At 40.0% G+C, this 13,463-nt stretch overlaps 1 protein-coding gene across 4 annotated transcripts in view; it reads right to left on the reverse strand.

Moving 5' to 3' along the window:
* Positions 1-13,463, reverse strand: part of FGD4 (FYVE, RhoGEF and PH domain containing 4) — a 114,594-nt gene that overhangs the window by 68,820 nt on the left and 32,311 nt on the right. The window contains exon 1 of one of the 4 annotated variants that reach the window (XM_021388996.1): positions 12,046-12,066. The exons of 2 other annotated variants lie outside the window; for them this stretch is intronic. In XM_021388996.1, the coding sequence (XP_021244671.1) occupies positions 12,046-12,055 (10 nt within the window). In that variant the 5' untranslated portion in view covers positions 12,056-12,066. Of the gene's footprint in view, positions 1-3,831; positions 4,165-12,045; positions 12,067-13,463 lie in introns of those variants that run through there. One more of the 4 variants, XM_021389000.1, reaches the window with a different exon arrangement.

Raw genomic sequence — 13,463 nt, forward strand, 5'->3', positions numbered from 1 at the left:
GCACTACGGATTGGCCATGGCTATTGACTCTGGCTACAAAGGTCGAATTCAATTCTCAAGCGCCTGCTTCAATGTTTTGATAACAGGACTTTCATGACACAGGCAATGATTTTGATCTTTCTTGCTCAATTTCTGAAGCACAACATAGCACTGGCTATTGGTCATTCACTACAGTTTAAAGTTGTGTTTAAAGTTTGTTTTCAGTAGCCCGTAACAATCTGTAATTATCTATGTACTGGAAGAGAAGTCCATTGAACAGCTAAATGAGACATAAATTATGTGGCTGTCTGTGACTATCCATTTCTGAGCTCCACTTTTCCAAATGTACTCAAGCATTTGCTCTGCTCAGTTATTCATTACAATGTAAACCATTCTCACATTTCTATCAGACCAAATAGTACTTTTGTACTTAAAATCAACTCCTAATTATTATGTACAGTAAAAGAAACTGGATGAACCAAACACCTCTGAAATAATGTCACTTCAAGACATTTGTTATTTGGCTTGCAGTTGCAGTTTGCCTCCTACGTTCATCTCCTAACTGTGAAGTCTGAGCAATGCTTAACTGAAAGGAATGTTTGCTGAAATCATTCCAGCCTCTCTTGGAATAGACTAAAAAAAAAAAACTGCCATGATTCTTAGGTGTGTCATGACTCCACGCATTGCCAGTCTCTTACATTTAGTCATGAATACCTCACTGCACTGGTTTAAAAAGAAGGTCTGCTTTAGAACCTGTTTCATGGATTCATGAAACTTCAAACAAATTTCATGTTTCCTAAAATCTGATGCAATAATTCCTAGTGTCATCCAAGAAGTGTTAATGCCAGCATTTTGTCCCCATCCATACAAGGCATAATAGACGTGAGGCCTTGCAGACAGACCAACAGCAGCAGTGCTGTGTCAGCAGCTTTGTCCTCCCACATCCAGCATCTCGAGGACTCCATTATTCCGTGTGAGTTGCAAAGGGAACAGTTTGTAAACAGGCACCAAGACTTCCCAAAGGAGCAAACTCTTCAGAGGGAGCTGCAGGCTTTAACCTCCAAATAGCTGTGCTACCATAAGGAAACAGTACAGACCCTCAGCTTTTTTGTTTTAATGTTCACAATACACTAGTAAATGGCAAGAAAGAATGGGAATCAAAAACTGAGCATGTTTAAAAACTCTGCAAAGTAGCAGCCTGAAGACAATGTATAAATAAAGGCAAGTCATGTCAAACAGCATTCCTCAGTCATGTGTCGAATGAAAAGCAGAAAGACTTGTCTGTTTGAAGGAAACAATTGTGATCGTTTATATGCAAGCCAGCCTCCTGTATATTGACTCAGGATTTCACCATTTAGTAGCAACTCTTGCTAAAAGCTCGGGGTGTGTGTGTGTGTGTGTGTGTATGTATATATTATAAACGAGATTATGAAAAACCCACTGTATACTAGGTTGTTTTTCTAGACACTAATTAGTTGGGAGTTCATTCAGAGTGCCTTTTTTCTAAGACAGTGTATCAAAATCGAGTTTACCATCCTCAGAAAAAAATCCCACTGCTGAGTACAATGCATCACCTCTGCTGGCCCACAAAGCCAGTGTTTTAGAACAAATCTCCTTCAAGAGATCATGTAGCAGATTGCGCTGACCCTCATTTGTTTGCATTAAGCATAAATATCAGAGCTGACTGTAATAATCCACCAAAGCCTAAAATAAATCTTTTAAAAAATAATTAATTTCAAGCAGACATTTAACAGTTGCTCTGTTAAATGGAAACGGGATGCCCACTACGAAGGCCAGATGCTCAAATGGATTAAAGAGTGCCTAGTCTTTAAATCTCATATCTACAAATCAAGACTGACCCAGTGACCTAAAGTAAAATTTAGTTGTAGAAAACATGTACATTCAACTGCCACATACAGATCAGAATTTTTCAGAAAATGAAATAATAATTAAAGAAAATCATTTTCTCAGGGCTCTGCTCATCAGAGAACATAATAAGCAGAGCTGTAGAATGCCAAATGGAAAGTCCCACTGCTTATCCTTGGAACAGGTTTAGCAAAGGCAGTAGAAAAACAAGCTTCCCAGCACATTAGCTAGCAATGAGGAGTATCACCTCCAGGAGGACATAAAAGACATTACCTTTCGGTCAATACAACTGCTGCTTTCTGTGAAGATTTGCCAGTGAGCCAGTATTTCCCATCCCCAGTGAAAGGGAATTCTGCTCGCAACAGCTGCCTTGCTAGAAACGGAACAGTGAACAGAAAGGCATTCCACACCAGCTCCAGAATGACCTCAGAGTGGCTACTCTTCCCTCCTGACACCCTCAGCAAGCTTCAGTGCAGGGTGAAAGTCTGACCTCCTTCCAAGCACAAAAGCCAATCTGCCTCCTGTGCTCTTTCTAACGACACAATTACAGACATGCAACTGGCACGTGTGAACAAGTCCACTGCAGCCCACTGCATTTGCACAGAACACCCACTTCAATGGCAACAGAATGCTTAAATTCTGGAGGAAGAAGGGGTTAAAAAGAAGTTGTTTGAATTACAAGGGTAATGCAGCTTCCATTGAGAAGACTCGCCCCGTTCCACCAACTTGCAAGAGTAACATAACATCTGAAAGGACTTCAGGCATAAGCAGGATAAGAAAAACTCATGTACAACCAACAGTGTAAGTTCTCACAGAAATAACCATTCCCTTCCCCCCACACTTTTGGTAGGCACTACGACTTGGAAAGCCTCTTGTAGGTTAAAAATTGATCACTGTCAACTGTGTTGCAATAGCGACTTATTAACCACAATGGTAACTTTTCTCCTGGACTCCAATGCACTGACATTTAAAGTGCATGAAAGCAGAGGGCAGAATTAGGACCAACACAGTTTTAATTAAAAGCTTCTAGCAGTATTCTCCCCTGTACCAAATGAAAATGGCAGTCCTGGCAAGAGGGATGCAGCGTAAGAGCTTTATTTGAAAAGGGAAAGTCCCTACAGGACAAAAAATATCTGCCAGCATAACTCTTTATCTATTTGGCATACAACTGGACTCTAAGGAATGAATTTTAGTGCCCCTTATGACAATGATTTAAACTGCAAACAAACGTTCATCATGCATTTCTTATGAAAAAAAAAATTAATATTCCTTCTCCTAGAGGACAGCAAAAATGTCTTTTAGAGGACACAAAAGCCTTACAAGCATATACTTCCAATTTATTTTTCTTTACGTGACATCCTCCCAGCAAAACAGTCACAATATCTGCAGGGCATCCTGAAAACTCGTATAAAGTCTCTGTACAATTAAGCTACTCCAAAATGTTTGGTCAGTTTGTGAGCTAGAAGCAGGGGCAGAGGGTGGAAGTGAAGAGTGAAAAAACTGATACTGCATTCTGCCTACCTTACACTGCTTCCTCTGAACAAACTGCATGAAACACCCCAAATACCTATTGTATCGCTGGCTCTGTTTGAACATTACCCCCCATCTCACCATTCAGTACAGTATGAAAAACAAAGCGCTTATTGCATACGTATATATATATATATATATCACTCAGACAAAAAGCAATCAACGTGAAAAGGCATGTAAATCAAACAGATTTGGCAGCGAACAGCATTTCATAAAGACAAGAGATATGAATTGCTCCATTTGTGTCAGTTTGGCCAGCGATTGTTCTGACTTACTGCTTTAATGACCCCAAATTAAACTGCTTGAACTGAAAGAGAAATCTTTAAAACACAACCGCTCCTCCTCCCCGCTGCACTCCTAACAATAAGCATTATTGCCATGGTGCTACCGGCTTCAAATCATAAATACATTGCCCCATTAAAAATCACCTGCACACGTTACGAATTCAGCACTGACCTTGCAAAAAGCCACGTTTACTCCTCTTGGCTAGAAAACATTAACAGTTTTGGTAAAATCCTTTTATGTGCTGCTTCAGCTCGCTCATTCAAGCCTTCCATTACCACACTCCATTGCAGATAATTGCAGCCAGCACACGCTCCCCTGCTCGTGCCGGTTCCCAACCCAGCATGGATAATCACATTCCAGCGGGGAGCGAACAGATGGCAGCCTCCATGGTAACCAGTCCTCCCCAGCTAGTGGGAGCACTGGGAGACTACTGGAGACTGGGCAACAAGCGCTCTTTGTGCTCCAGCCTTGCAAATCCCTCCCGAAGGGAGAGTCGGCTGCGGGCGCGCACTGGGCATGCCTAGCAGGTGCCGTGCCTTCGCCAGCAGGCTGGGAGCACCTTTAACAACAAAGCTTTCCACCAGGTTTAACCTTGACACTGCCTCTACCTGTGTCTCCATGGGGAAAAGAGATGCAACGCATACGCTAAGATGGAAGTAGAGATAGCAAGAATTTTCTTGTATTTTTAAAGCAAAGAAGGGTTCAGAGAAATAAGCTTAGAGCAGTTTCCCACCCCCCCCCCGGCAAAATTATTTTCTGAAGGAAGGCTTATTTTCCCTGAATGAGGTTCAGTTCAGCACTAATGGAACCTGTACCGCCCATTCTCCATCTCCTGGACCCTGCAATTGTTCTCCTAGAGCATCCCATTATTTTCTCCCAGACCAGGTTTTATTCACCAGGAAAGGACTAATTCCTTGCTTTTGGTCTCAGCCCCTTTGAGGCTTATCTGCTCTTGCATCTGCTGCTGATTCAGCAGGCAGAAGCTGCTGTTTCTCTGCTGTACAGCTAGGCTGCTGGTGGGGGTGTGGCTGGAAAACCTTTTGGATTTTTGGCATCAAAACCAGACCTGAAACCACAGCTCTCATTGGACTAGGCCCTGCAACACTACCACCTCCAGCACTGGTGTGTACCAGCTCAGCACAGCCAGATTCCCACCGACCTCAGCTGGGGATTAGAAGGGAGTGAGTTCTAAAGAGCAACCAGTAACAGTCTTGTCTGGAAAACAAAAAGAGCTAGGAAAGAATATATAAAGTCTTTGTAAGACGATGAGTTGCACAGGACCACATCCTAGCACATTTAAGGTCCTAACCACAGGATGTGAAGTACACAACACAGTAGTTCATGGACTAAATGTGCTGACGCACTCAACTTTTGTTTCCCTCACTCTCAAAACCATGCAATGCATATGACTAACAGTGTGTCAGAAATCTGTGGGTAACTTTATTTAAAGTTGAGCCAAATTTGGACTTCGAAGTCCAACATGCTAACTCAGGTCTGGTGAATTGCTTTTTTGAGGTTTCCTGCCTCCTTCACCTCTCATCCCCTTGTAGCTGGACCTGCAGGGCAGCATTGGTTCCTATAGAAGGATCCTACAGAAGGATGCAAAACTCTGCACTGGAGCCCATCATGACAAAAAAGCTCATCTGTTCCCTCAGGTGACCCCAGGCAAAGGTCAGTGATTTTCTTCCCCTCTTAAGTTTTCAGTTTCCCTCAACCTCACTGCACAAGGAAGTCAGATTTGTTTCCCAGCAAGTGCAGCTCAGTCTTTCTCACACATTGCTATTAAATCGCTAGCACATCAGCACTGGAAGCCCCTCCAGTGACTGCTACCAGTGCATGTGGGTGAGATGCTGTGTCCGTGAGCTGTGTGAGACTGTCCCCACCACGAAGCACTCAGCAACCGAGCAGGACACGGCCTGAGGAAGGGACCTGCACTGCTTACACAAAGCAGGATCTCAAGCATCGGTGGCGGGCGTGGAGGAAAACACAGCTCTGCTGGCTCCCACCCCAGGGCTATTGGATCACTCTGCCTCGCACCGTTCATCTTCATCCAAGTGCTCAGTGAGGAGCACCGTCCCCTCCTCCTCCTGGCATGACAGTGCACACTCAGGGCTGTGTATGTCATTTTTCATTTAGTCTCACGTTGTCAAATGAGGAAGAAAATCCTCTCAACACAGTTTCTGCCTCTAAATCAGCCATTTTAACATCCCCAAAAGTTTCTTAAACAGCCACAGGTACCAAACTTACTCATTCACCAGCACAAGGGTAAAATAATGTAAGGAAGGAAGCCAATTTCCTATTTAATTTGCCAAATGTTAATAATAAAAACTTTTCTGTGTTTAAGCATTATGGAGCGCATTGATAATATTCCTTGCTTTCTCTCTTAGAAGTAAAGAAAACAGCTCAAAAAAATGAGCTTAATATACTTGTAGATTTTATGCATTTATGCATTTCTGGAAAAAAAAAATGCAGCCATTACAATTGCTGGCAAACAGACTGACTTCAAAATTAAAGGGATTCCAGATCAGTTTTAGTCTTTTTTCCTCTGTAAGAGACCTCCTACAAAGTAACTTTCTAGATTTAGGTTAATTCTAAAAGAACTCACTGAAATATTGTAACCAACTTTAACATCAGAAGACCCCTTCCAGCCAGTGACAAAAACTCTCAAACTGTAACTCTACAAGTGCAAGTTGTACCCACCTTATGACAATAAAGGGCAACGACAGTCAGGATCCATTTAAGAATGAAAGAAATTAAGAAAGTTAAGTCTGATTTTACACAGCTTTATCAAACTACATGCAGCACCCATGACACAAAGGGGTGACAGGATACACTACAAGTTTTGGCAAAAACAACAAGTAAGTTATGTGGAGCAACATTTAAAAAGCATCCTCTGCATATTTGACAAATATTTAATTTGAACTGCTTGAAAACAAGAGAGGAAAACAGCATACCCAAAATCCTTGTAAGAGGAGATGGAGGAGAGAAAGGCAACTTAGCTGTCTCCTCTATTCTTTGGCCCAATATGAGCCGGAGAGGTATTTAGGAATAAACTGGTGTTAGACAGAATCTAGCAATGAAAAATAAGCAACATGTTGACATTCAGTGTCCTAAATTGGTTCCACTGAAGGGAATCCCAAAAAGAGAGCCTCTTTCATAATGATGATACCGTATACTTCAAATTTTCCCAGTCCTAGTTGCTACCTGATAGACAAAAGCTTTGGTATTTTACTGAAGTTGACAGAGTGAAACTGGATTTTAGAAGCATATGTTACTTAAATTGGATTTTTTTTTTATGACTGCCAAAAATCTATGATGCTAAAACCAGTCACCTGAGTTTAGAATAATGTATACTATTAATCTGAGAAAAATATAAACAGAAGGTAGTCTCCATCCTCTGCGCAAGATTTAAAGGCTTTATTAACAAAGCCAACTATTGCATCTAGGTAACCAATGACAGGCCTCACATGTATGTGGTTTTGAACTTTAGCCCATCTCTCATACCTACTCTCAGAGATTTACTGAAATCACTCCGTAATTCTGGCAGTTGTATCAAACATAAGTTAGTGCCAGAGATAAACCACTACAACAGACCATTGATCTGCTCTATTACAGTATCACTTGTTTCTGGAAAAAAAAACATTTTTAACTCCTCAAGATGAGCTTATTTTTGTAATTAAAGTTCTAGACAGGGGAATTCAAATGTACAAGTCATGAATGTTTGTACTGTCAGAGAAAAAAAAAAGAAGGGAAAAAATCAATTATTTGCAGCAGAATGGGACATATGACTTTAAAAAGCATAAGGATACTTTAAATTCTCATGCCTGTTTCAAAAGGAGAGTAATATCTCTAGCAAAAGATGTAATTAAGACAGCCTGCTATATTACCACTATGAGTAACAGCTTCAACATAATGTGTATGTATTTATTTTATGTTGACAGCATTTGCTATTGAGGAAGTTCAATTTAAGAGAAACAGGCTGTCTAATTTTTTAAGAGTAAGCAACTGTAAGGGCTGACACAAATTTTCCTCTTATTTATCTACAATATAAAAATTTCCAAGATTCAACATTTTTTGAGATCACCATAGAAGGGGTAAGGCTTCCACACCAGTCCTTTTAGATCCCAATACTACAGAAAAAGTCTTCCAGTCCTATCTCAATTGGCCATTTTCTCAAGTTGTAATTGCTGTATTTTGCAGCAAAACAGCAATGAAATAAGCTCTGCTGACAGCAAGTACTTCATCAGCAGCACTTCCACAGATATAAAGCAAATGGAGACCTCACATTTGGGTGGGCTGTGCTCCCCTTACTTCCCAAATATTTTCAGACCCAATGGTTTTCAGTTAGCATGTAGTTCCTCAAAGCCACATGAGCAGGAAGACTACTGAGTTTCTTCTTCTCCTACACTGTGCCCCACAGGGTCAGAAATATGCAAGCTGGATGTGGGAGAAAAGGAAGTAACGGTTTTTTCATTGTTCTTAAGGCCACTGTTTGATTAAGTGATGTTAACGTTTTGAGTAATAAATCTTTCCGTTTCAAAATCTTACTGCTTATAAAAGTAGGATTCACGATAGGAAGACAGGCTATCTCCTTCTCACCAGTTCAATGACATGGACTGCCCCCAGTCTCTGCAGCAAATCATTCTTCCAAAGGTTACAACAACTGTTTATGTGGATATTTATTTTTGGCAGCTCTTGTTAAAGGACACCAAAGAAACATGGTCAGAGCTCATGCTAGGCTCTTAGTGACCCACAAGCATTTGGCGTACAAGTCTGAAAGTTATCCTTCTTTCACAGGCCTCTTCCAGAACAACTTTCAAGTTATGAAATTAAATTCCTTACAGAAGGAGAAATGTCAACATTTCAATGTCTCGAAGAGACCTTAGAGCAGCACAGGCCCAATAAACTGAAACACTCATTCCATAATCTGCAATTACTTTAGTTTCCAAGTACTTTATGGCAACTTTCCCATTGAGCTGTATCAGTGGTATCTTCAAGTTAGTCACGCCTGTATGGAAGGGCACTGTTTTTTTTTTTCTTTAAAGTCAACCGCAGATCATATCTACAGAGTTAGCCAAAGCACAACGATTAATATACCACTAAGGTATTGCGGAGAACAGATTATGTAAAACGTAACTCCAAAAAATACCACCACTTCAAAGACCCATGATCAGAATTCCTTTTTCCTGAAAACTGCTGAGCACAAAGAAACAATTACATTAATAAAATATGTTTTGTAAAAAACTGAATTATTTTATATCAACAGTAGAAAGTACCACAAGGGAGAATTTTTAAGGAGACTGCAGGGGGTACAGCAGCTCAGGCCTAGCACATACAGATCATGGGACAGCTTATATTAGTGGTACCCGGAAGCAAGAGGTCTGAAGCTGTTTTTGCAAGATGTGCATGGGCAGAGAGAAATGGGACAGCCAACATCAAGGGATTTATATTGCAACAGCAGAATGAACTGTGACACCAACACACACATACGTACACACACACACACACACACACAAGAGGAATGACAAGAGCTGGATTTTTGCTGAAAACTTAGTTTATCAAGGTAGAACAATTCAATTCAGAGTCTGGAAATGTCCAACAATAGGGCACAGCAACCGCCAGACATACCTGATTATTTCTGCAATTGCACAGAGCGTTTCCATGGAAAAGCAGCAGCCTTTTGGTTTGACACATTCAGCGTCTGACAGCTGAGCCAGCCAAAGCTCAGACATGCAAAGTTCCAAGAGAGATCACAGGCAACCCTTTGGACAGAGTTCTGAGCAACACAGGAGTAAAAGCTGCTCTAGGGGACTGACTGACCCCAGGGACTCTGCCCCATGCTCTTTATTTACCAGCTAAGATCCCACTGAAAGTAGAACAGACATCCGAGTAGCACATGGGTGGGAACTATGGCCATGGGGCTTTCCTCTCTCCTCAGGGTTTACTGAAGACTTTCTGAGAGGCTCAGACTGGAAACAGAGGACTGCTGGGCTACTGCGTCTTGGAAAAGCCCAGCCAAAATACATTCTCATTCTTTAAAAAATTAAATTTGGGAAGAAAAAATACTGTTATAACTCCAGAACTTCATAGAGGTAATCTGAGGTACAGCTGGAGTAGTGGTAGTTGAGCTGCACTAAATATTTCTTCAGTACATTGTACTTTAGCCCGTTACAGGTGGCTAACGTATTAGTGGCAAGGAATCCTGAAAACAATCTTAAAATGAATTCAGCAGACACTGATTCAATTTAAATCCCTCTCCAAACTCATCAGGCACAGCTCTGACACTGTCTTCTAAGATTTAGAAACACCTGCGTTAGATCCAACGCAAACACTTCCCTGAGCAATCCACACCAGGTCTCTGACAAAGCAGCAGATTAGTTATACAAAACATCTTCTTTTCCCTTCACCTGAAGCTTCTCCAGTGGTACGTGATCAGACAGGAGCAGAGTAGGCCCCATCCCTGCCCGCAGGCATTGGCTCCACTGCCAGCAGAAGGAAAAGCAGCAGTACAAGATTTACTGCTATCTGCCACGGACACCCAGCAAATGCCAACCATTCCACCTACATCCCATACCACTTTACACAAGCGAGTTAGCTATTTTTAAACAGTCCCACTTTACAGTACCTCTTAGGCTGGCAGCAGCCACGTCTTACACTGGAGTCACTCAAAATATTTCTGTGGTTTTATTATATATCCATGTAAATAGCTGAAAGCTCGACATGCTGTCTGTCCCTTCACAAAAGGATGGGCAGCAAACTCACAGCTGCAAAATAAGTGCAGGTTTTGGCAGAGATTACATAGACAAGCCTGATGAATACTGGGAGTCTGATCACCACTGGGGTTTCCAGGTGAACCCATAAGAGATACAAACCTTTAGAGGCATACAGCAAGAAAACATAGGTCATCTTTTTTTCAGATTATTTTCAATATGAGTAATAGGTTTACAATATCCTACTATTGTACAGTACTATCTCACAGCAAGGATATACAGAGGTTTGTATTTTTACTATTAATATTATTAATAATATTATATTTTATTAATATTATTATATTAATATAATAATTATATTCTATTAATATTATTAATAATATTAGTAATACAGTATTGTTAATTATTAATATACAGTACAACAAAGATGGAGCCACAGTTTTCAAGGATTTTATTCTTTTGCTAAAATGTGGGGGGGTAGGGGGGGAAAGGATATTGACACTAACATCTTGAAAAATCTAGAATTTTTACCATTTGTCATTAACTGCAGAATTACTCAGTACACATAAGGATCTGGGAAAAAAACTGAACAACATCCATCAAGATGTATTTGTAATGAAAGACTCCAAAATTCAAACCACCTATACATTCTGAGAAATAAAGTGACTGATATGGACACATACAGAGCAGAACTAAAACTGACCTTGCTCACTAGAAACGTTTTTGAAAACAGAAGTTTTTAGTTCAAAGTTTTTACTGTCTTTGCTATAAACACTGATGAGTTTGTAGAGACAAAAGACCATGCGGTACAGACAGGGATGAATATCTAACAGCATTTCTATGTCCCTCAAACAATACAACACAGTGTAGATGCAGTGCATGTATTTTTATATGTATGCATAGATAGATATTTATATATACTATACACTACAGTAAAATACTCTTCATCCAGCCGGTCTATATTTACATTTTAAATTGATAGAACATAGGCTCACCAGTAGATTAATTTTGCTGTCAAGAGAAGAGCCTATTTGGTGATGCTCTGCTTGCTAATGTTGTGGGTGGGCTGCAGGAGCATGCACTTCCCGCTCCCATCCATAGCCTAACAACTATTCTCAAACTGCATGCAACAGAAAAATAGGAAGGAGAAACCATAAAAGTGTCAGAAATTGGGCTCAAATTTAACCAGAAACCCATCATGTGCTGAGAGGAAGGTCACAAGATTCTACTTCTCATTGCTGTGATAGCTGCCTTTGATCAGTGCACTCGTGTTCTGCTTCCACTGCTGCTCATCCATGCAATGAGAGTTCAATTCAGTGCAACTGCCCCAGTTTTCAAAGCTTTCAGATGCTGATAGATGACTTTACCTTCCTCAGTGACAGCAAGAAACAAGCATTCTTGTTGATATTAGCAGAAAAAAAAATGTCTAGACTACAGATTGCACTCCTACATAGAGAAGCTTAAACACAGACCAATAAAGACTTTATTTAACTCCTGCTGTATTCCAATTCTGTAAAAGACATCCATATTATTTCAGGACAAGATGAGAAAACCATATATACCTTTATTTTCAAATATTTCAGACTCTCCCACATGTAATTAATTAATTTACTTCAAAAACAATGAGATATTAAAAAAAAAGGAGAAAAACAGGCATAAAGAGAGGTCTACTTACAGCTACCCATGCCTTACATTGGTATATAATTACTGTGAGCAGGACTCCTTACATTCCAATGTTTTCATGCAAGTAACTACCAGTCTAGGAGGCAGTCTTTAAACTGGTCATAAAACAAGCATTATCAACTCATTGTATTAAAAAAAAAAAAACGGAAGTTCTGAATTTCATAACTCACTGATATATTTCAGGAAATACGCAACAAGGAATGTTTCAACACATACTAACAGCAGATTGTGTGAGCGGGCACTTAAGTCAGAGCAAATGTTTCTTTAAAAAGAAATAAAATTCTTATGGGTTAAGATTTACTTGACTCAGTGTCACCAATAAGGGCAATGCTATAGCTATGTTTTACGCCAGATTATATAAGCTGCAATCTAATTACATTTGAGTTGCTTTTAAGAGCCCTCATTTCTTAGGAAAACGATGGGCAACACAGGGAGTGAAGAATGACTCACTCAATGTGAAAAGGAATTCTGTGTTTTAGTTTGTGAAGAACTAGAAACACCTCAATAAATAGAAAAAGAGTTTCTGCAAGTTGCTTCCACTTCTAGTCTCACTACTCTTTTCGTAGTGTTAAAATGCCTCAGAGTAAGTTAATATCTTTAAATACCAGAAAACTCAAGCATAAAAATCTTAAAATTTGCATTTGGTGTTTTTTCATTTGGGTTTCTTATCTGTGTGATATTTGTACTGAGCCAGCTTCACCAGAAAGCCCAAGCTCTCTACTGCTACATGTTCAAGCCATGCAAAATTCAGCACAGAAATACATTAGCAGTGACTGTCAGAACCTTCTGGCTCTTTTCTGTGTTGACTGTTACACTAGCAAAGTTGTACTAGACAATTTTCAACCAGAATAAAAGACGTGACATTTTCCATTGTGCCACAGTATGAATCCTCATGAAAAATCCTATAGAATTAGACAGATGATGCCAGCAGTTCTCTTTATAAAGTGCTCTAGACAGCCATATACTCACCTGTCACACCATCTGCTAGATACACTTTCTTTAGAAGTCCATTAAATACTCAACAGTGCCTTTCAGGTGCATTACATACAGCAAGAAAAGTCTATTTCAACAAATTTCAAAATAAATGAGGTATAAACTATGTCATCCAAACTACTGTGTGCAACTAACTGCTTCTTTCAGACAGTCTTCCTTTGAAGTTGTAACGGGTGAATCTTTCTATAAGCACAACTCACAGGCATCAGCTGTAGTAAAGAATTATTTGAAAAACAGTAGTATCATCATTTCTCAACATATTAGAATTTCCAGCTCCTGGGAGGAGGAGAATAACCACAGCAAATTGCATGTCCCACATGAAACCGTTTCTCAGCTCTCATGCTGGGGTAAGATTTAAACAAGATTTAAATCATAAAAAGATGACAAAATGCAGTAGATGCAAAACTAAAACTTCAT

This window comes from Numida meleagris, chromosome 1, assembly GCF_002078875.1.
Source record: "Numida meleagris isolate 19003 breed g44 Domestic line chromosome 1, NumMel1.0, whole genome shotgun sequence".
In the NCBI taxonomy this organism is placed as follows: domain Eukaryota; kingdom Metazoa; phylum Chordata; class Aves; order Galliformes; family Numididae; genus Numida; species Numida meleagris.